The sequence below is a fragment of the Petromyzon marinus genome, chromosome 17 (genome assembly GCF_048934315.1).
Source record: "Petromyzon marinus isolate PM22_M1 ecotype Great Lakes invasive population chromosome 17, UKy_Petmar_22M1.pri1.0, whole genome shotgun sequence".
NCBI classification, from domain to species: domain Eukaryota; kingdom Metazoa; phylum Chordata; class Hyperoartia; order Petromyzontiformes; family Petromyzontidae; genus Petromyzon; species Petromyzon marinus.
Window position 1 is genome coordinate 9,477,176 of NC_133683.1, and position 20,957 is coordinate 9,498,132.

General features: G+C 45.7%; 1 protein-coding gene across 2 annotated transcripts in view; it reads left to right on the top strand.

Moving 5' to 3' along the window:
- The first annotated feature begins 400 nt into the window (after window positions 1-400).
- The window catches only part of GTF2A1 (general transcription factor IIA subunit 1), a 39,313-nt gene continuing 18,756 nt past the window's right edge, over window positions 401-20,957 (top strand). The window contains exons 1-2 of one of the 2 annotated variants that reach the window (XM_032956217.2): window positions 401-652; window positions 20,847-20,948. In XM_032956217.2, coding sequence (XP_032812108.1) covers window positions 638-652; window positions 20,847-20,948 — 117 coding nt within the window. In that variant the 5' untranslated portion in view covers window positions 401-637. Of the gene's footprint in view, window positions 653-780; window positions 1,355-20,846; window positions 20,949-20,957 lie in introns of those variants that run through there. The other variant, XM_032956216.2, reaches the window with a different exon arrangement.

Here is a 20,957-nt window from a genome sequence, read left to right on the forward strand (position 1 = left end):
TGACTGCGATTGTGTATCACCACGTGACCTGGTCAAAATATAAATTAAAGCCACGCGCGCACGAACAATTTGGTGGCAGTGCGGTCGGTGCATAGCGCAACCGCCGCAATTTCAGCCGTTGCGCTATGACGCAATAACAACGGCGGCTGTGTAGACCGCCACCGCGTCGATGAGTGATTTTTTTTTACTCGTCATCGCTCGGCTTTCTGTTCGAGCGAGACGTCACGAGGCGCAGCGGCAGTGCTGGCGATGACGTCACGGCGCGGCTCTGGGGCGATGACCTCATAACGCGCCTCTGACGGTGATGACGCCATCTCGCGAGTCGTCGCGGGGTACGCGCGACGCCTTGCTGCTGTGCGCGATGATGTCATCGCGCAGCTGCTGTGCGGCCAATGCGGTCACGCGCGGCAGTGGCCAAGTGTCGCCCGCGTTGAGGGGTTTCGGGTGAGCTGGGTGAGGGTGGTGAGGGTGAGGTGGTGGTGAGGGTGAAGCGGTGGTGGTGGGGGAGTCGCGCGCCGCTACCTACGGCGCCCAGAAGCCGACGCCGCCTCCTGGCGCCATCTTATTGAAGGAGGGGAGGAGGAGGGGGGCAGCAGCAGCTCTCCCGCAAACGCATTGCCGCGGAGACGTCATCACGATGCTTTGCCACTTGGTTCGTATCGCCCCCCCCACCACCACCACGCCGGGCCGCGGTCCTTCCCCCCCCCACCCACCACCACCTCTCAACTCACCCTCCCTGTGTAACATGGCCGCGAAGTGCCTCGTTGTTTGACGCGGGCCTGCGAGCCCCCCTCCGGGGTTGTGCTTCCGAGCGGAGCGAGCGAGAGACGTTACCCGCAGTGCGCAATAGCGAGACGCTCGCTCCTCCTCCTGCCGCCACCAACCACCCAAAGCCTTCCCCTCCCCGCTGCTGTCGAGGCGACGGCGTTAGCGGCCCACCCTGCCACCTTTGTCAATAGCGAGACCCCCCCCACTCCCACCACCAATAGCGGGACCCCCCCCCCCCCGAGGGGACAAACGGTGGCGATAGCTCGACCCCCGCCAGCCACTGGGGAGGCGGCGAGAGCGCGACCCACCCCCCCCCATATCCCCCGCCGCCCGGCAGGAATTGCGCGGCGAGCGTGAGGCGTGGGGGCCGCCGATTTTAACCGCGAATTTTATGAGGGAATTTAAAATAAAAAAGCAACGCATCGCTTCGGCTTTGTTTATATAAATCTACACGTCTATTTTAGGGTGATCACTCGCGCGTGTTTTTTTTAAATGTGCGTAGTTTTATTGCTCTTTTCATATTAACACCGACGGCTGCTTGGCGGTGCGCGTGTAAATGGCGAGCGGAATTAACCAGAACCCCGTGGTGAGTGCAGCGGTCTCTTCTAATCACCATCACTTCTAATCACCATCTCTTCTAATCACCATCACTTCTAATCACCATCTCTTCTAATCACCATCACTTCTAATCACCATCTCTTCTAATCACCATCTCTTCTAATCACCATCACTTCTAATCACCATCACTTCTAATCACCATCACTTCTAATCACCATCTCTTCTAATCACCATCTCTTCTAATCACCATCACTTCTAATCACCATCACTTCTAATCACCATCTCTTCTAATCACCATCTCTTCTAATCACCATCACTTCTAATCACCATCTCTTCTAATCGCCATCACTTCTAATCACCATCACTTCTAATCACCATCACTTCTAATCACCATCTCTTCTAATCACCATCACTTCTAATCACCATCACTTCTAATCACCATCTCTTCTAATCACCATCTCTTCTAATCACCATCACTTCTAATCACCATCTCTTCTAATCGCCATCACTTCTAATCACCATCACTTCTAATCACCATCACTTCTAATCACCATCACTTCTAATCACCATCTCTTCTAATCACCATCTCTTCTAATCACCATCTCTTCTAATCACCATCTCTTCAAATCACCATCTCTTCTAATCACCATCTCTTCTAATCACCATCACTTCTAATCACCATCACTTCTAATCACCATCACTTCTAATCACCATCTCTTCTAATCACCATCACTTCTAATCACCATCTCTTCTAATCACCATCTCTTCTAATCACCATCACTTCTAATCACCATCACTTCTAATCACCATCTCTTCTAATCACCATCTCTTATAATCACCATTTCTTATAATCACCATCTCTTGTAATCACCATCACTTCTAATCACCATCACTTCTAATCACCATCTCTTCTAATCACCATCTCTTCTAATCACCATCTCTTCTAATCACCATCACTTCTAATCACCATCTCTTATAATCACCATCTCTTATAATCACCATCTCTTATAATCACCATCTCTTCTAATCACCATCACTTCTAATCACCATCTCTTCTAATCACCATCTCTTCTAATCACCATCACTTCTAATCACCATCACTTCTAATCACCATCTCTTCGAATCACCATCACTTCTAATCACCATCTCTTCTAATCACCATCTCTTCTAATCACCATCTCTTCTAATCACCATCACTTCTAATCACCATCTCTTCTAATCACCATCTCTTCTAATCACCATCACTTCTAATCACCATCACTTCTAATCACCATCTCTTCTAATCACCATCACTTCTAATCACCATCACTTCTAATCACCATCTCTTATAATCACCATCACTTCTAATCACCATCACTTCTAATCACCATCACTTCTAATCACCATCACTTCTAATCACCATCTCTTATAATCACCATCACTTCTAATCACCATCTCTTCTAATCACCATCTCTTCTAATCACCATCACTTCTAATCACCATCTCTTCTAATCACCATCTCTTCTAATCACCATCTCTTCTAATCACCATCACTTCTAATCACCATCTCTTCTAATCACCATCACTTCTAATCACCATCACTTCTAATCACCATCTCTTATAATCACCATCACTTCTAATCACCATCACTTCTAATCACCATCACTTCTAATCACCATCTCTCCTAATCACCATCTCTCCTAATCACCATCTTTTCTAATCACCATCACTTCTAATCACCATCACTTCTAATCACCATCACTTCTAATCACCATCACTTCTAATCACCATCACTTCTAATCACCATCTCTTCTAATCACCATCACTTCTAATCACCATCACTTCTAATCACCATCACTTCTAATCACCATCACTTCTAATCAATCACCATCACTTCTAATCAATCACCATCACTTCTAATCAATCACCATCACTTCTAATCACCATCACTTCTAATCACCATCTCTTCTAATCACCATCACTTCTAATCACCATCTCTTCTAATCACCATCACTTCTAATCACCATCTCTTCTAATCACCATCACTTCTAATCACCATCACTTCTAATCACCATCTCTTCTAATCACCATCACTTCTAATCACCATCACTTCTAATCACCATCACTTCTAATCACCATCACTTCTAATCACCATCTCTTCTAATCACCATCACTTCTAATCACCATCTGTTCTAATCACCATCACTTCTAATCACCATCACTTCTAATCACCATCACTTCTAATCACCATAACTTCTAATCACCATCACTTCTAATCACCATCACTTCTAATCACCATCTCTTCTAATCACCATCACTTCTAATCACCATCTCTTCTAATCACCATCACTTCTAATCACCATCACTCCTAATTACCATCTCTCCTAATCACCATCACTTCTAATCACCATCTCTTCTAATCACCATCACTTCTAATCACCATCACTCCTAATTACCATCTCTCGTAATCACCATCACTTCTAATCACCATCTCTTCTAATCACCATCACTTCTAATCACCATCACTTCTAATCACCATCACTTCTAATCACCATCACTCCTAATTACCATCTCTCCTAATCACTATCACTTCTAATCACCATCTCTTCTAATCACCATCTCTTCTAATCACCATCTCTTCTAATCACCATCACTTCTAATCACCATCACTTCTAATCACCATCTCTCCTAATCACCATCACTTCTAATCACCATCTCTCCTAATCACCATCTCTCCTAATCACCATCTCTTCTAATCACCATCACTTCTAATCACCATCACTTCTAATCACCATCTCTCCTAATCACCATCACTTCTAATCACCATCTCTCCTAATCACCATCACTTCTAATCACCATCTCTTCTAATCACCATCACTTCTAATCACCATCTCTTCTAATCGCCATCACTTCTAATCACCATCACTTCTAATCACCATCTCTTCTAATCACCATCACTTCTAATCACCATCACTTCTAATCACCATCACTTCTAATCACCATAACTTCTAATCACCATCACTTCTAATCACCATCACTTCTAATCACCATCTCTTCTAATCACCATCACTTCTAATCACCATCTCTTCTAATCACCATCACTTCTAATCACCATCACTCCTAATTACCATCTCTCCTAATCACCATCACTTCTAATCACCATCTCTTCTAATCACCATCACTTCTAATCACCATCACTCCTAATTACCATCTCTCGTAATCACCATCACTTCTAATCACCATCTCTTCTAATCACCATCACTTCTAATCACCATCACTTCTAATCACCATCACTTCTAATCACCATCACTCCTAATTACCATCTCTCCTAATCACTATCACTTCTAATCACCATCTCTTCTAATCACCATCTCTTCTAATCACCATCTCTTCTAATCACCATCACTTCTAATCACCATCACTTCTAATCACCATCACTTCTAATCACCATCACTTCTAATCACCATCTCTTCTAATCACCATCACTTCTAATCACCATCACTTCTAATCACCATCACTTCTAATCACCATCACTTCGAATCACCATCACTTCTAATCACCATCACTTCTAATCACCATCACTTCTGATCACCATCACTTCTAATCACCATCACTTCTAATCACCATCACTTCTAATCACCATCACTTCTAATCACCATCTCTTCTAATCACCATCACTTCTAATCACCATCTCTTCTAATCACCATCACTTCTAATCACCATCTCTCCTAATCACCATCACTTCTAATCACCATCTCTCCTAATCACCATCACTTATAATCACCATCACTTATAATCACCATCACTTCTAATCACCATCACTTCTAATCACCATCACTTCTAATCACCATCACTTCTAATCACCATCTCTTCTAATCACCATCACTTCTAATCACCATCACTTCTAATCACCAGCTCTCCTAATCACCATCACTTCTAATCACCATCACTTCTAATCACCATCTCTCCTAATCACCATCACTTCTAATCACCATCACTTCTAATCACCATCACTTCTAATCACCATCACTTCTAATCACCATCTCTTCTAATCACCATCACTTCTAATCACCATCACTTCTAATCACCATCACTTCTAATCACCATCTCTTCTAATCACCATCTCTTCTAATCACCATCTCTTCTAATCACCATCACTTCTAATCACCATCTCTCCTAATCACCATCACTTCTAATCACCATCACTACAGCGCCCTTGCCACTCACTACACACAGCCCCAAGTAACACTACACGCACTGAGACTACACACACTACACAGACTACACACACTGAGACTAGACACACTTAGACTACACACACGACACAGTTCACGACACACACCATACAGTGACACTACAGTTCACTACACACCACACAGTGACACTACAGTTCACTACACATAGTGACACTACAGTTCACTACACACACTACACAGTGACACTACAGTTCACTACACACAGTGACACTACAGTTCACTACACACACTACACAGTGACACTACAGTTCACTACACAGTGACACTACAGTTCACTTCACACACCATACAGTGACACTACAGTTCACTACACAGTGACACTACAGTTCACTACACACACTACACAGTGACACTACAGTTCACTACACACAGTGACACTACAGTTCACTACACAGTGACACTACAGTTCACTACACACACCACACAGTGACACTACAGTTCACTACACACACCATACAGTGACACTACAGTTCACTACACATAGTGACACTACAGTTCACTACACACACTACACAGTGGCACTACAGTTCACTACACACAGTGACACTACAGTTCACTACACACACTACACAGTGACACTACAGTTCACTACACACACTACACAGTGACACTACAGTTCACTACACACTCCACACAGTGACACTACAGTTCACTACACACACCACACAGTGACACTACAGTTCACTACACACAGTGACACTACAGTTCACTACACACAGTGACACTAGAGTTCGCTACACACACCACACAGTGACACTACAGTTCACTTCACACTACACAGTGACACTACACACACCACACAGTGACACTACAGTTCACTACACACACCACACAGTGACACTACAGTTCACTACACACACCATACAGTGACACTACAGTTCACTACACATAGTGACACTACAGTTAACTACACACACTACACAGTGACACTACAGTTCACTACACACAGTGACACTACAGTTCACTACACACACTACACAGTGACACTACAGTTCACTACACACACTACACAGTGACACTACAGTTCACTACACACCACACAGTGACACTACAGTTCACTACACACACCACACAGTGACACTACAGTTCACTACACACAGTGACACTACAGTTCACTACACACAGTGACACTAGAGTTCGCTACACACACCACACAGTGACACTACAGTTCACTACACACAGTGACACTACAGTTCACTACACACTACACAGTGACACTACACACTACACAGTGACACTACACACACCACACAGTGACACTACAGTTCACTACACACACCACACAGTGACACTACAGTTCACTGCACACAGTGACACTACAGTTCACTACACACACCATACAGTGACACTACAGTTCACTACACACAGTGACACTGCAGTTCACTACACACAGTGACACTACAGTTCACTACACACACCACACAGTGACACTACAGTTCACTACACACACCACACAGTGACACTACAGTTCACTACACACAGTGACACTACAGTGACACTACAGTTCACTACACACAGTGACACTACAGTTCACTACACACACCACACAGTGACACTACAGTTCGCTACACACACCACACAGTGACACTACAGTTCACTACACACAGTGACACTACAGTTCACTACACACACCACACAGTGACACTACAGTTCACTACACACACCACACAGTGACACTACAGTTCACTGCACACACCACACGGTGACACTACAGTTCATTGCACACACCACACAGTGACACTACAGCTCACTACACACAGTGACACTACAGTTCACTGCACACACCACACAGTGACACTACAGTTCACTACACACAGTGACACTACAGTTCACTGCACACACCACACAGTGACACTGCAGTTCACTACACACAGTAACACTACAGTTCACTACACACACCACACAGTGACACTACAGTTCACTACACACACCACACAGTGACAATGACTCGAGAGCAGCAGTCGCAGACGTGTACTGTATTGGCAGCACGCCTGCATTGTATGTCCACATGACCGTATGTGTAGTAATCGGATCACAATGGCATCCAAAGCCGCTCTGAGCCGCAGCAGCGGAAGTTGTAACGGTGAAAGTGAGGGTTCGACACCGACCCCAGGTGTTTCATTCGCCTCGCAGTTGTGCGAGTCAGTGGCACTCACGTGAATAAAGGACTAGCCCGTACTGTAGTTGGTTAAATAAAGGGCTGGTTGGTACTGTAGTTGGTTAAATAAAGGATAGGCTGGTAGTGTAGTTGGTTGAATAAAGAAGACATGGCTGTTACTGTAATTGGTTAAATAAATGCATGGCTGGTATTGTCGTTGGTTAAATAATGGAATTACTGGTATTGTAGTTGGTTAAATAAAGGACTGGCTGGTACTTTATTTCGTTAAATAATGGAATGACTGGTATTGTAGTTGGTTAAACAAAGGGCTGGCTGGTACAGTAGTTGGTTAAATGAAGGGCTGGCTTTGGCTCTTATGTAGTGTGAGGTGCTGGGTAACGGGAATTTGAGTTCACTTTGAGTTCCGCATGGAGGCTTCGAGGATAACTTCGTACAGTAATTGCACCTTGTGATGTTTCTATGTATCCATTGTGTTACTTTGGCAAATTCAGCGAAATGATTCACTGGGAAAAGCAGTGGAGTGTAAATTCAGTGGAAAGTCTTCCATGCCAATTCATTGGAAATTATTAATTGGAAAATTCATTGAAACTTCAGTGTGTCATTGCTACTGTACTTTTCTTCTAAGTTCTCTGTTGGTCAGTGGCAGTGCTGTAATTTTTTTGGTGGGCGAGGCATTTTCCGTTGGGGAGTTGAGCCCAAATTTCCAGCATATCAGAGGGGTTATGGGTTCCCTTACAGGCACAGATCCGCGGTGGCTAGGAAATGTTAACTCCCTCGCCTGGTATGCAGGAGGTCGTTGGTTCGATTCCGACCTGATGTCTGTTGTATATTTAGAGTTTGCGGTGTCTCTCTCCCCGTGGTCGCTTGGATTTTTTTCCGAGTACTCCGTTTCCCCCCATCCGCATTTGGAATCAACCTCACGCGTTTATTGTATTTGGCTGCTATAAATGTCCACATGATAAGCTACTTGGTTGAGGCTAGCATTTGTGATGACCAAGTCGCTTCTGAAAAAGAGCTATGTAGCTCAGTGGGCCCTTGGCAAACTAAAATAAAAAATAGTCTCCGTAGAGAGACGCCTTATTCAAGATTTCTCTCTGCCTTCGTTCACCTGGCCCGACATAAATGGTGATTGTGTCGGTGATAAGAAGTCGTGAAGAGGAAAGTTGTGATGACTCCACACATGGATTACGTTGAGGTGTTTTAAATATTGTTTTTTTTTTACACCGAGTTTGAAAGTCTAATTTAAACTTGTATTACTCAAGCAGTACTGTGTGTGTTTTGTTGAGTTCGTGTCAATGACTGTGAAGTGAATGTTTAAAAGCTCCTCTGGCTCATCATCTTCATGAGTGGACGATTGTGAGCCTCTGGTGTCAGCCATGAATCGTACATGTTTAAAACAAGCAACTAAGTTATGCACCCTTTAGTTCAAAGACAGAATGGCTTGACGATGACATGATAAGAGATTGGTGCCAAAAAGACGTGGCACTACTTGAGCATATTGGCACAAGACAGAGGAAAGTGAAAACAAATGACAAAATGTGCAGTGGACACCTATGGGATATCAAACCATGGATCGTGTTGATGATGAGTTCAAAGACTGCTTTGGAAGCAGGGTTAGTGGATTGAGATTGTTGTGTGAGATTCGTGTGTGGGTGTTCTACGGTCACTAGATTTTTCTAATTCGATGTGCCTCGGCTCAAGCAAGTATTGGTGCAGTCCTAGTCTCCATTAATGATGCCAGTGGACCAGTGATGGAAAGTCAGTTTTCTCGCCAGGGGAAGCAGTGTGTGCGCCGAGGATGGTCTCGTCAACTTTACGGAGCGTTGTACCTACCGCCATCATCCATCCACCCTGGAGGAAAGATGCAAATCGACTACAGTTATTTCCTAAGCAATGCAAGCAGGATCCTTGTGTAGTGAGTTCAACTGAGTCACAGACGCACTTCTTGGAGGGGACAGCACTCTGCTCCCCTATGCGACAACACTCGACGCCATTAACAAAACAGCTCTAATTCCGATGTTACTAGTGTCTGTATCAAGGATGAACGGCAAGGAAAAGTCAGGGGAGGGGAGGGGCGTTCACCAAGTCATCCCGGAGCGCAACAAATGCGGCCTCCTCCTCCCCCCAATGGAATTTCTGACCCTTTGCCGTCAAGGCGTGGAGAGGTTTAGCGATGGTAGCAAACCCGGCGACAAAACGGTGGTAATAGGACACGAATCCTATGAAACTGTGCACCTCCCCCACTGACGTGGGGGTCGGCCAAGTACGAACACACGCGGTTTTGTCCGGGTCAGTCGCAATACCCGATTTACTGACTATGTGGCCAAGATACCGAACCGATTTTTGGAGAAGGTGACACTTCTGTGCCTTAAAATTTAGGTTGGCTGCTCGCATTTTAAGAAATACAGCACGTAACTGTTAGAGGTGTTCGTCAAACGTACCACTGAAAATTATATCATCATCGAGATATATCAGGCACGAGTCCCACTGGAGACCCGCTAGAACCAGTTCCATCAATCGCTGGAACGTAGCTGGTGCGGAATGAAGACCCATCGGAAGCCGATTAAATTTGAACAAGCCTTGTGGTGTACAAAAGGCTGTTTTGGGCTTAGAGGTTTCGTCTAGTGGCAACTGCCAAAACCCGGATAGGAGGTCAAGAGTGGAAACGAACAGTGCTCCTGCTAGAGCATCCAGGGAGTCGTCCATCCGAGGTAGAGGGTACACGTCCGCAACAGAGATCTTATTAAACTTACGGAAGTCAATACAGAAACGCAAGCTACCATCCTGCTTTTTAACAAGGATAATAGGGGCTCACCACGGGCTGGTGGACGGTGAAATAATATCTGCGGCTAACATCTCGTCAACCGCCAGCCGTACGTATTCTTTTTCCGTAGGGCTCAGCCGGGAGGGATTCTGCCGGATGGGAGCAGCGTCACTAGTGTCAATGTGATGACTCAAAAGCGGAGTACGGCCGATGTCAAATTTGCCTTTGCTGAAACCATCCCGAGAATTCGCGCAAAAGCGCCCTCAATTTTCCCCTCTGGACCTTGGACAATTCCGCATTTTCCGAACAAAGCATATCCATCCACCCTTCATCAGACCTCTTATGCGGCCGCGCATTTGACGCGGCCCCTACACTGCCAACAATGCTTCCTTCATGAAGCGCTGGCAACGCATGAGGTAGCACGGTACCTTCCTGAAAAACCGACATCTCTAACCCTACGACCTGAATGAAGGGTTCCCGATCATTGGATACCAACGTCTGAGCCCCTACTAACGTCAACCCACGAATGGTTTTATTAGAGGGTCCCAAGAGGATTCCTCTCGCAATCGCAAAGGGACCAACATTTGCGCCAGGGGGAATCTTTGCTGTCTTACGTGCAAGTGCTTGCACAGTAGCGTTGTCTGTGCACAAGCGACGGTCGGATGGTAATTCAAGGCACCCGTGGTCGATTACAATTTCAGGAGCAAGAAAAGAATAGCAAAGGACGTCGATATAAGAACTGGACCCGTCAATTTGACATTCGCAATGCACACCTCCGCTGTTATTGTCCCCATGATGCCCAATGAGCCGCCGTTTGCGGCGAAGCACAGAGCTTCGACAGGGCATAAGGTACGATATTTAGGGGGCAAGATATAAATCAACTCTGAGATAATGGTCGCAGACTCACCAGTGTCAATGAGCATTCTGATATACACCCCCTCTATCAATCCAATAACAGCGGACGAACCTACGGTCGCGGCTACCACTCTATGGGCCAGCTCCGATCACTGACCCGGTTGGAGCGGCCGGTCGGCCCGATCAAAGTCCGAACCCTCCCGCACCGACGCACGATGGGAACGAAACCTGAACGAACGAGATAGGTGAGGTGAATTCGGGGGCCGAGTGTGTGATGTGTCGCGACTCGCATTTGGGTATAGTGGAGTGGAGGACGGTCAGGTGGATGACGGCGTTGGTCCGGGGAGGCGTCGTCGTACACGGCAGCCCGAAGAGACGTGTCCCGGCAGGCCGCAGTTGTAGCACACGACGACCCTGCTCCCAGGACGAGGAGATGTCTTCCGCCGTCGTTCTTCCACCCGTCGCACCGTGCCGTCTCCTCGTCAGCCTCCGCCCTGGGTCGATGCGCAGGCTGGGACAGGCTCTACGTCTTCAGGTGTATCGTACGCCTCACGAGGCACGGTACACGCCGCCAACACCTTATGCCGTTACAAGAGCTGTTACGCCTGGATGCATCTTGCAACCTTGATGGGACGATAGATCGTCGTCGACAGCCGGTAGGACGATGTTGAGGTCCTTGGCCAAAGCCAGCAATCTCTCGAGGACCAGCGAGTCGACTCCGTTGTGGTCGATCTTCGGAGAGGCAGCCTTCACTCATGCCAAAAGTGCGCTACGGAAGGCGAGGGGCATCTCGGCCTCCCTCCTCCTTGCGGTGAACCTATGGCGTACGTTCGATGGCGGTTCGTAAATGGCCGCCATTTGGTCAAAGGCTTGAGTCAGCGTGGCCCTCTCCGACGGCGGGATGGTGAGAAACGCCGCCAAGGCGTTGTCGTCAAGAACGGTGGGCAGCGCTCTCAGCACCTCCGCCTCTGTCCACCCCGCCAAGTTGGCATTCGTCAGGTACCGCCGCCTTAGAAATGCCGCCAGGGCGTCGTCAAGAACGGTGGGCAGCGCTCTCAGCGCCTCCGCCTCTGTCCACCCTGCCAAGTTGGCATTCGTCAGGTACCGCCGCTTGAAGGCCACCCAGTCGCCTCCGGCGGCAGTAGATTATTTTACGAAGGACAGTCGTTGCTGGAGAGATGGGATGTCCACAGGCAACGTCAATGCAGCTTCAGATTTGGCGGGCTCCGCGCTCCGCTCCTCCACCAAAATGGCGACCGTAAGCGCGGGCTGCGCCACGGAGGTTTCCAGTTGGTGGAAAATGGTGTCGGGATCCTCGTTCCCGTATGGCTCCATCGCTCTCCCCTCCACCGCTTGCTTCTCGCGATGGAGTTCCGCGACGATGGACGCCACGGCTTGGAGGAGCTCTGCGAGGCGGGAGTGTGCTGTCCGGCGCTCCCTCCCCGACGGCGGTGAGCTGTCACGTGCCCAGTCGGCATGTTGCTCCCCGGGGCTGTTTGAGGGATGAGGTCTTCGTCCTTGTCGTCCGACGTCTTCGTCCAACTTAAAATAACGTTTGGCTACTTCCGACACCAGTTGTAGTGAGTTCAACTGAGTCGCAGACTCACTTCTTGGAGACAACACATTTATTAATACCAACACATGAGGTAACTACCCCTTAACAAGATAACAACCTATGGTGATGGATCACCAGGCTAACTGCACTAATTACATTGTTCCTAGCTACAACGGACCGGACCACAGCTTGGGTCCCGGTCCACGTGTTGGTGACTCTGTAGGACGTAGAAAGTAGAACGTAGATTCTTCAGGATGAACAACAGCAGCCGGTCCTTCTCAGGGCTGGCCCCGCCCTTAGCCACGACCACCTTCTAGAATCCCTGAGCAGGATCTCGACCCTGATATGTGACCACCCCTAGCCCCTACTTGGGGGCCCTGTGTAGACTTAACCGGTCACCTGTCCTCTGGGGTCAACCAGAGTGCCACGGCCTATAGTAACCCCATTCCCGTGGACGGCACTCTCACACCCTATCCTGTAGGGGCCGGTACTGCACGCAGAGCGTGGTGCCATCCAGCGCTGTCAGTCAGCGCTCACCGAGCCCCTCCAGGGCTGGTACTGCACTCACATATAAGTGGTGTCCTCGATGTCAATACATCGCACGCCGTGCCTCTCTAGGGCCGGGATTACACAGTGACATCCGCGATGTCACTACACTTGTAAAAAAACGTGGGCTTAAACTCAATGAGTTTCAAGTTTATTTAGTTTAACCAAGTGACAACCTCAAGATGCCAGGAGAGTCCCATTGGCAAGAGTGTTTGGGGCATTAGTCTACCAACGTTCGGTGAGAAAGAAGTTCAACATGCATACCCATACAATCCCCATTGATAAATTTTTAGGTTATATTCGAATTTGGTAAATTTGCATCCAGTCGCCGGCACACAAATAGCCGACAATTGGGGATCATGTCAGAGGATCTGTAAGGTCCACTGTGAAGCAGATAGCGCTTGTTATTATACTCGCAATAATAATCGGGCTGGCCACTGAATTTGAACTGCAAACCTCTACAACAAGCTGTGAAGGTGCTTCGTTGTTGCATGTCACTGAGGCCATCTTGTGTAAATAACTACTTTACTTCCCTTTTGTACAAATGGTCTCAAGCTCTTTTGTAAAATCTCATGAATTATATTGAGCTCCCACTTGGTTAAATACATGTCTAGGAGCCAAAAGTAAAGTCTCTTTGAAACCCAAATTATGACTTGTTTTTGAGAATGGGTATCGTGAGTATTTATCCAACCAGCAGCACTGTGGCAGAGAGCACCAAACCCTCAGGTGTCAAGAGTGAAAATGCGAGACATGTACGTATGTTGAACTTTCTTCGCACCGTACGTAGCCAACTGATTTGACCAACCTTCCCTAGTAAATTTCGATTTAAAGCTTTCGTGACTGCAAGGATTCATCTTCTTGGTTGTTTCGGTAAAGTCACGTAGAATGAGAATAAAATAAAATAAGACAATAAAATTCTCACGATGTTTCGGCCACAACACAAGTGGCCTTCTTCAGGTGAAGAGACAGGTCTGTACAGAAGACGGAGCTCGAATGGACGCCGTCATGTATGGACCGCGTCTATTAAGCTGTGTGGGCGGAGTTAAAACATGAGCCTGTACGTTACCAGCATCACCTCCGGAGAGGAGGAGGGAGGGGGTGGGAACAAAGGCAGAGAGGAATGCAAAGAACGCGTCTATCAAGCTGTGTAGGCGGAGTCAGAACAGGAGCCCGAATGTTATCAGCATTAACTCCGGAGAGGAGGAGGGAGGGGGTGGGCTGGGAACACAAGCAGAGAGGAATGCAAGGAGCGCGTCTATCAAGCTGTGTGGGCGGAGTCAGAACATGAGCCCGAATGTCATCAGCATCAATTCCGGAGAGGAGGAGGTAGGGGGGGCTGGGAACACAGGCAGAGAGGGATAAAGAATATGGGCAAGTACAACCAAGGTGCGCTGTTGTGTCCTGAACAGCTTCATGACTATGCTATAAACTGGACTACTATACAATACAATATTATATCTTCGAATCTAAACTACATGGTATAACATCATATCATAGACAAATTCCACCTTTGAATTATACAATGCGTTGCTTTACACTACCCTATACTTTAGATTATAAACTATTTGACTTGTGATATTACACTGTCTTATTCTATGAATCCAACTATATACCACACTACTATATATTCACTATGCAATTACGATGCTATATATTGCCTTATGAGTTATGTTAAATATTACAATGTTATACTATTAATTGTTATACTACATGTTATAAACCATACCATTGATCGTGGTGTGAGAAGTATTAAGAGGCAGTGTCAGCGAAAGGGCTGTGGTCTGAAAGTCACAGTAAAATACAATCAATTGAGAACCGAAGTGGTTTAAAACATCTTTCCAATAGTTACTAAGCCAGAATCCATCTTCTCGGTTGAAATTGTCTCTGTGCTTGTATATGTGGATGGCCTCATGAACGAATCTCTCATGGTAGCCGGTTGGCTTGCAAAGAACCTCCGTCTTGGAGAAGTCAATGTCATGTGAGCCCACTGAATTATAACAGTGATCTGCCACGGCCGAGGAGTTCGTCCTACCGTGTTTCAAGTCTGCTTTATGTTCGCGGATGCGGTCCGAGATATGTCGTTTGGTTTCTCCAATGTAGCTGCTACCACAAAGGCACTTTAGTTTGTAAACGCCCGGGTACTGTATGTCTGGAACAGCATCTTTTACAGATGGAACCAGATCACGGATTTTATGTACTGTGTTGAATCGGACATGGATCTTGTGTTTATTCAGGATTTTGGAGATTTTTTTTGTGACCCCCGCAATGTAGGGTAAGGTGATGGTTTTGAATGGTTCCTCAAGGGGATCCTTCTTCATGACTGGAGTGATGGCTTTGCGGATTGTGTAGTCGGAGTAACCATTAGCCTTTAGAGCTTGATGTACGTGTTTGAGTTCACTGGCAATATGATCCTGGTCGGAAATGCATTGGGCTCTATGGTATAGAGTCTTGATGAGGGAGTTCTTCTGGGATGGATGGTGGTGGGAATCCGGTTTTAAGTAAGCATCCATATGGGTAGCTTTCCTGTAGACCGAGTGGCTCATTGAACCATCAGGTCTCCTTTTAATTAAGACATCCAAAAAGGGTAGCTTGCCTTCTTTTTCGACCTCCATGGTAAATCTGATGGCTGGGTGTATGGAATTGATGTGGTCGAGGAATTGGTCTAGAGCAGGTAGGCCATGTGGCCAGATAACAAAGGTGTCATCTACGTACCTCTTCCATAAGGTCGGGCGTAGAGTGGCAGTCTGGATGGCATTAGTTTCAAATTTTTCCATGAGCACGTTGGCTACAACTGGAGTGTCATCAGTCTGTAGAAAGTTCCATTCCAGGTGAAGTATGTGTTAAGCAATGTCTCACAAGGGGGGGGTACCTCCGTATGCAGTCCTTGATGAACCAAGTCTTCAATGATTGCGATAGTGTCAGGTACCGGAACTTTAGTGAATAAGGACACCACATCAAAACTGACAAGCAGGTCGTCTGGGGACAGGGAAATACCCTTGATTGTCGATACCAGGTGAGTAGAATTTAGTACCGCAGAGGTGGTTTTTCCAGTGAAAGGTCGCAGTATATCAGACAGAAAACGCACCAGTTTGTAGGTGGGGGAGTTGATAGTGGAGACGATGGGACGAAGGGGTGTATATTCTTTGTGTATCTTTGGAAGGCCATATAATCTTGGTGGTCTGGCAGCAGAAGGTTTCAACGAGAACTGTTTGGTCTCATCAATTAATGCTGTTGAATCAGAGATGATTTTGTTTGTTTTGGTAACCGGGCTGTTGGTGGGATCTCTTCATATTTTTGTATGGCTGCCATCGTTGAGTAGTTCCTGAATTTTGTTATATTCTATTTTGTCCATGATGACAGTGGCATTGCCCTTGTCGGCTGAGAGGATGACAATGTCATCTCTCTTTTTTAATTGAGATAATTCCAAACATTCATCTTTGCTGATGTTGCTAGGTGGCATCTTAGCGTTTTTGAGGGTTGCAGCGATTTCAGATCTTGCTACGTCTGCAGCGATGTGACCCAGGCCCTTGAGTGCAACGATATCATTAACTGGTATGTGTCTAGGCGTGACTGCAAAGTTTAGCCCTTTAGCTTCCCTAGTAAGTTGAGAAAATGAGCACAGCTGTGTGGCAATTAAAGTGTCTATTATCTCTTTACTTATGGCAATATGTTCAGGAGCTTAATGCCAACATCAAGGTTTGCTAGCCACAGAGGGCTTCAGGAGAGAGTTTGTGTGGTTTTTGCTATTCCATTGAAGGAGCACAATACAGGGGATTACAATATGGACCATAGTTGGGGTTACATGGCCACAATTTCACTGCAGCTTGTTAATTTTCCATTTATGAAGATGTGCCCATTGACCTGTTGATGTTCTGATGCTGTTGATGTTACATCGGTGTCTTCGAGAAATGTCAAAGCCAGGAGATGTGATGTTTGGGTCTCGAATGAGGTTTATTCTGGATGTGCGCATGTGTTCCACTCTGTTCGCCAGTAGTTTTCCATATCTGGATGAGATTCTAGGATGGTGACAGTGGGATCCCAGAAAGGGGAATCTGGACTTGAGTCGGAGGTGGTGATTTACATTATTGAGTTCTTGGTTGATGACTAGGTTGTCAAGAAAACATGTAAACTCCCTTGCAGTTTGCATCTCTCTGCGGATGTTTGGTGGCAGAATGTTTGTGAGAACAGGGAGCCATGGGATTGGTGTAGGTTTCATCTTCTTTGGTTCTTTCGGTAAAGTCACGTAGAATGAGAATATAATAAAATAAAATAACACAATTAAATTCTCACGACGTTTCGGCCACAACACAATTGGCCTTCATCAGGTGAAGGGACGAGACTGTCTCGAGGACAGCGCTGGAGCGAACACAGCCAAGCTCAGACCGCGACCTTTAAGCCTCAACTTTAGCACCACGGATAGCTACGAGCCCCGTTCAGACGGACGAGTTCATCCATGGTCGGAACGGAGGAGGGGGAGAGAGACAGCTGCGAGGCGCTGTTATACTCCATGTTGTAACCATACCATTAACCGTGGTGTGAGAGGTATTAAGAGTCAATGCCAGCGAAAGAGCTGCGGTCTGAAGGTCATCGTAAAATACAATTAATTAAGAACCGAAATGGTTTAAAACATCTTTCCAATGGTTACTAAGCCAGAATCCATCTTCTCGGTTGAAATTGTCTCTGTGCTTGTATATGTGAATGGCCTCATGAACGAATCTCTCATGGTAGCGGTTGGTTTGCAAAAAACCTCCGTCTTGGAGAAGTCAATGTCATGTGAGCCCACTGAATTATAACAGTGATCTGCCACGGCAGAGGAGTTCGTTCTATCGTGTTTCAAGTCTGCTTTATGTTCGCGGATGCGGTCCGAGATATGTCGTTTGGTTTCTCCAATATAGCTACTACCACAGAGGCACTTTAGTTTGTAAACGCCCGGGTACTGTATGTCTGGAACAGCATCTTTTACAGATGGAACCAGACTTGAAACATAGTAGAACGAACTCCTCTGCCGTGGCAGATCACTTATAATTCAGTGGGCTCACATGACATTGACTTCTCCAAGACGAAGGTTCTTTGCAAACCAACTGGCTACCATGAGAGATTCGTTCATGAGGCCATTCACATATACAAGCACAGAGATAATTTCAACCGAGAAGATGGATTCTGGCTTAGTAACCATTGGAAAGATGTTTTAAACCATTTCGGTTCTTAATTAATTGTTTTTTATGATGACCTTCAGACCGCAGCTCTTTCGCTGGCATTGACTCTTAATACCTCTCACACCACGGTTAATGGTATGGTTTACAACATGGAGTATAACAGCGCCTCGCAGCTGTCTCTCTCCCCCTCCTCCGTTCCGACCATGGATGAACTCGTCCGTCTGAACGGGGCTCGTAGCTATCCGTGGTGCTAAAGTTGAGGCTTAAAGGTCGCGGTCTGAGCTTGGCTGTTCGCTCCAGCGCTGTCCTCGAGACAGTCTCGTCCCTTCACCTGATGAAGGCCACTTGTGTTGTGGCCGAAACGTTGTGAGAATTTTATTGTGTTATTTTATTTTATTCTCATTCTACGTGACTTTACCGAAAGAACCAAAGAAGATGAATCCTTGCAGTCACGAAAGCTTTAAATCGAAATGGTGTAGGTTTCCTTGTTCCAGTTATGATGCACATTGCATTACTGTATTTAATTGTGCATCTAGCAGTGTTGTGTCCGAGCTCCCGAACCAGGATGGAGCGTCGTACTCTTCCAGTGGCTGCACTTTGCAGGAATGTGACAGTAACATTATTCTCATTGGCTGAAGAGCACCAATGGAAGATGAGTAATATGCATACTTGTTTGACTATGAATACGTGTTTAAGTTGTTCTTGTTATTTACGCGAGTAATGTGCATTTATTTTGGGATTTTCCTCTTATAAGGACTGAAAGAAACATCCCCATTAAAAAAATGGTTTAAGCCTACATGTTAAACTATGCCAAAGCTGATGCCAAGGTCATCCTTATGGAACAAAGTTGTGTGCCACCCCTCCCTTGATGCAGTGGAACGCTCCACTTTTAACAGGTGCCAGACATTCATTTTGACGCAGTCTCTTGAGTGTTCTCTGCACTGCACTGCACATGCTGTGCTTTCGTTTGCAGTTGTTAGACTGGTGCTACTGTCGGTGAAACAATGAGGTGGCAGGCGGACACTAGAGGCTCATTATGGTAAAATCAGAGCCAGTAAGCTAATTTTGTAGATGTGTGTATAAGCACACGACATCAACCATGGACTCTGAACTCTTACCTGGTTATAAAAAAATATCTGCCTGCCAAACTTAAGCCCAGTCACTCAACACAATCCAATTAAACCAGGTTCACATAAATTTTGTTTTAAAGCTTTCGTGACTGCAGGGATTCATATTCTTGGTTCTTTCGGTAAAGTCACGTAGAAGGGAAACAATCAAATAATAAAAATATAAAACAGTAAAATTCTTACGACGTTTCGACTGCAACACAAGCAATCATCATCAGGTGTGAAAACCACAGCACAGCAAGAAAAAAAATGCTGTGTTTTCACACCTGATGATGATTGCTTGTGTTGCAGTCGAAATGTGGTGAGAATTTTAATGTTTTATATTTTTATTGTTTCCCTTCTACGTGACTTTACCGAAAGAACCAAGAATACAGGTTCACATTTATATTTCATTTGATGGTTACATCCCGGTGACTAAAATTGGATCTTAATGTGATTTAAGATTTTTTTTCCTTCATAATTTGGTCTATCCCAGTTTGTGAAGGATTATATCATTATACATTGTTTCTAGATATGTAGCTTTAAGAGGCAGTCTGGTAGATAGCGATGTGCTGAAGTGACTGACCGAAGTGGTTCTATGGTGACATGCTGTGATGTCATGACATGAGGTGTTACTGCCTGTATGGCAGTACAGCCACCCATGGGATTGGCATTATATTGTGTAAATTTTATAAAGGGACATTCACTATTTTATAATTCTAACCAGCTGTGCAATTTTCCCGAGCCACTCTTATTGGGGAAAGCAGTAGTTTAGGAAAATTATTTGAATATAATTTAGCTCCATTTGAAAAAAAAAATCGGCAAGATTTTGCTTAAATATCCTCACAATATTTAAATGACACGCGGTTTTCGGTTTGCGATTAATCCATATTTACGATGTTTGTGTAATACCACTATGGATAGATTTACGATGCAGACACTTGATTTACGACACATCATCGCACACGACTCCAAACATTTGAACAGAGGCAGTCTGGTTTCCGATGTGACTTGGCATGGAGCTTTTGTTATTCACAAGTGTTTTTGTGAAATTTTACTTATTAAACCCTGTTAAATATAGCTAATAAAAGGAAAACACCGGCAAGGGATATTTTTTATGTTTCTACTTTATTTTTTGTCTTTGATCTTTGTCTTTGATCTTTTGTGTGCGTGTTTGTCCTCAGCCCAAGCTGTACCGCTCGGTGATGGAGGACGTGATTAACAACGTTCGGGAGGTGTTTCTGGACGAGGGAGTGGAGGAGCAGGTGCTGCAGGAGCTCAAACAGGTGCTCCAC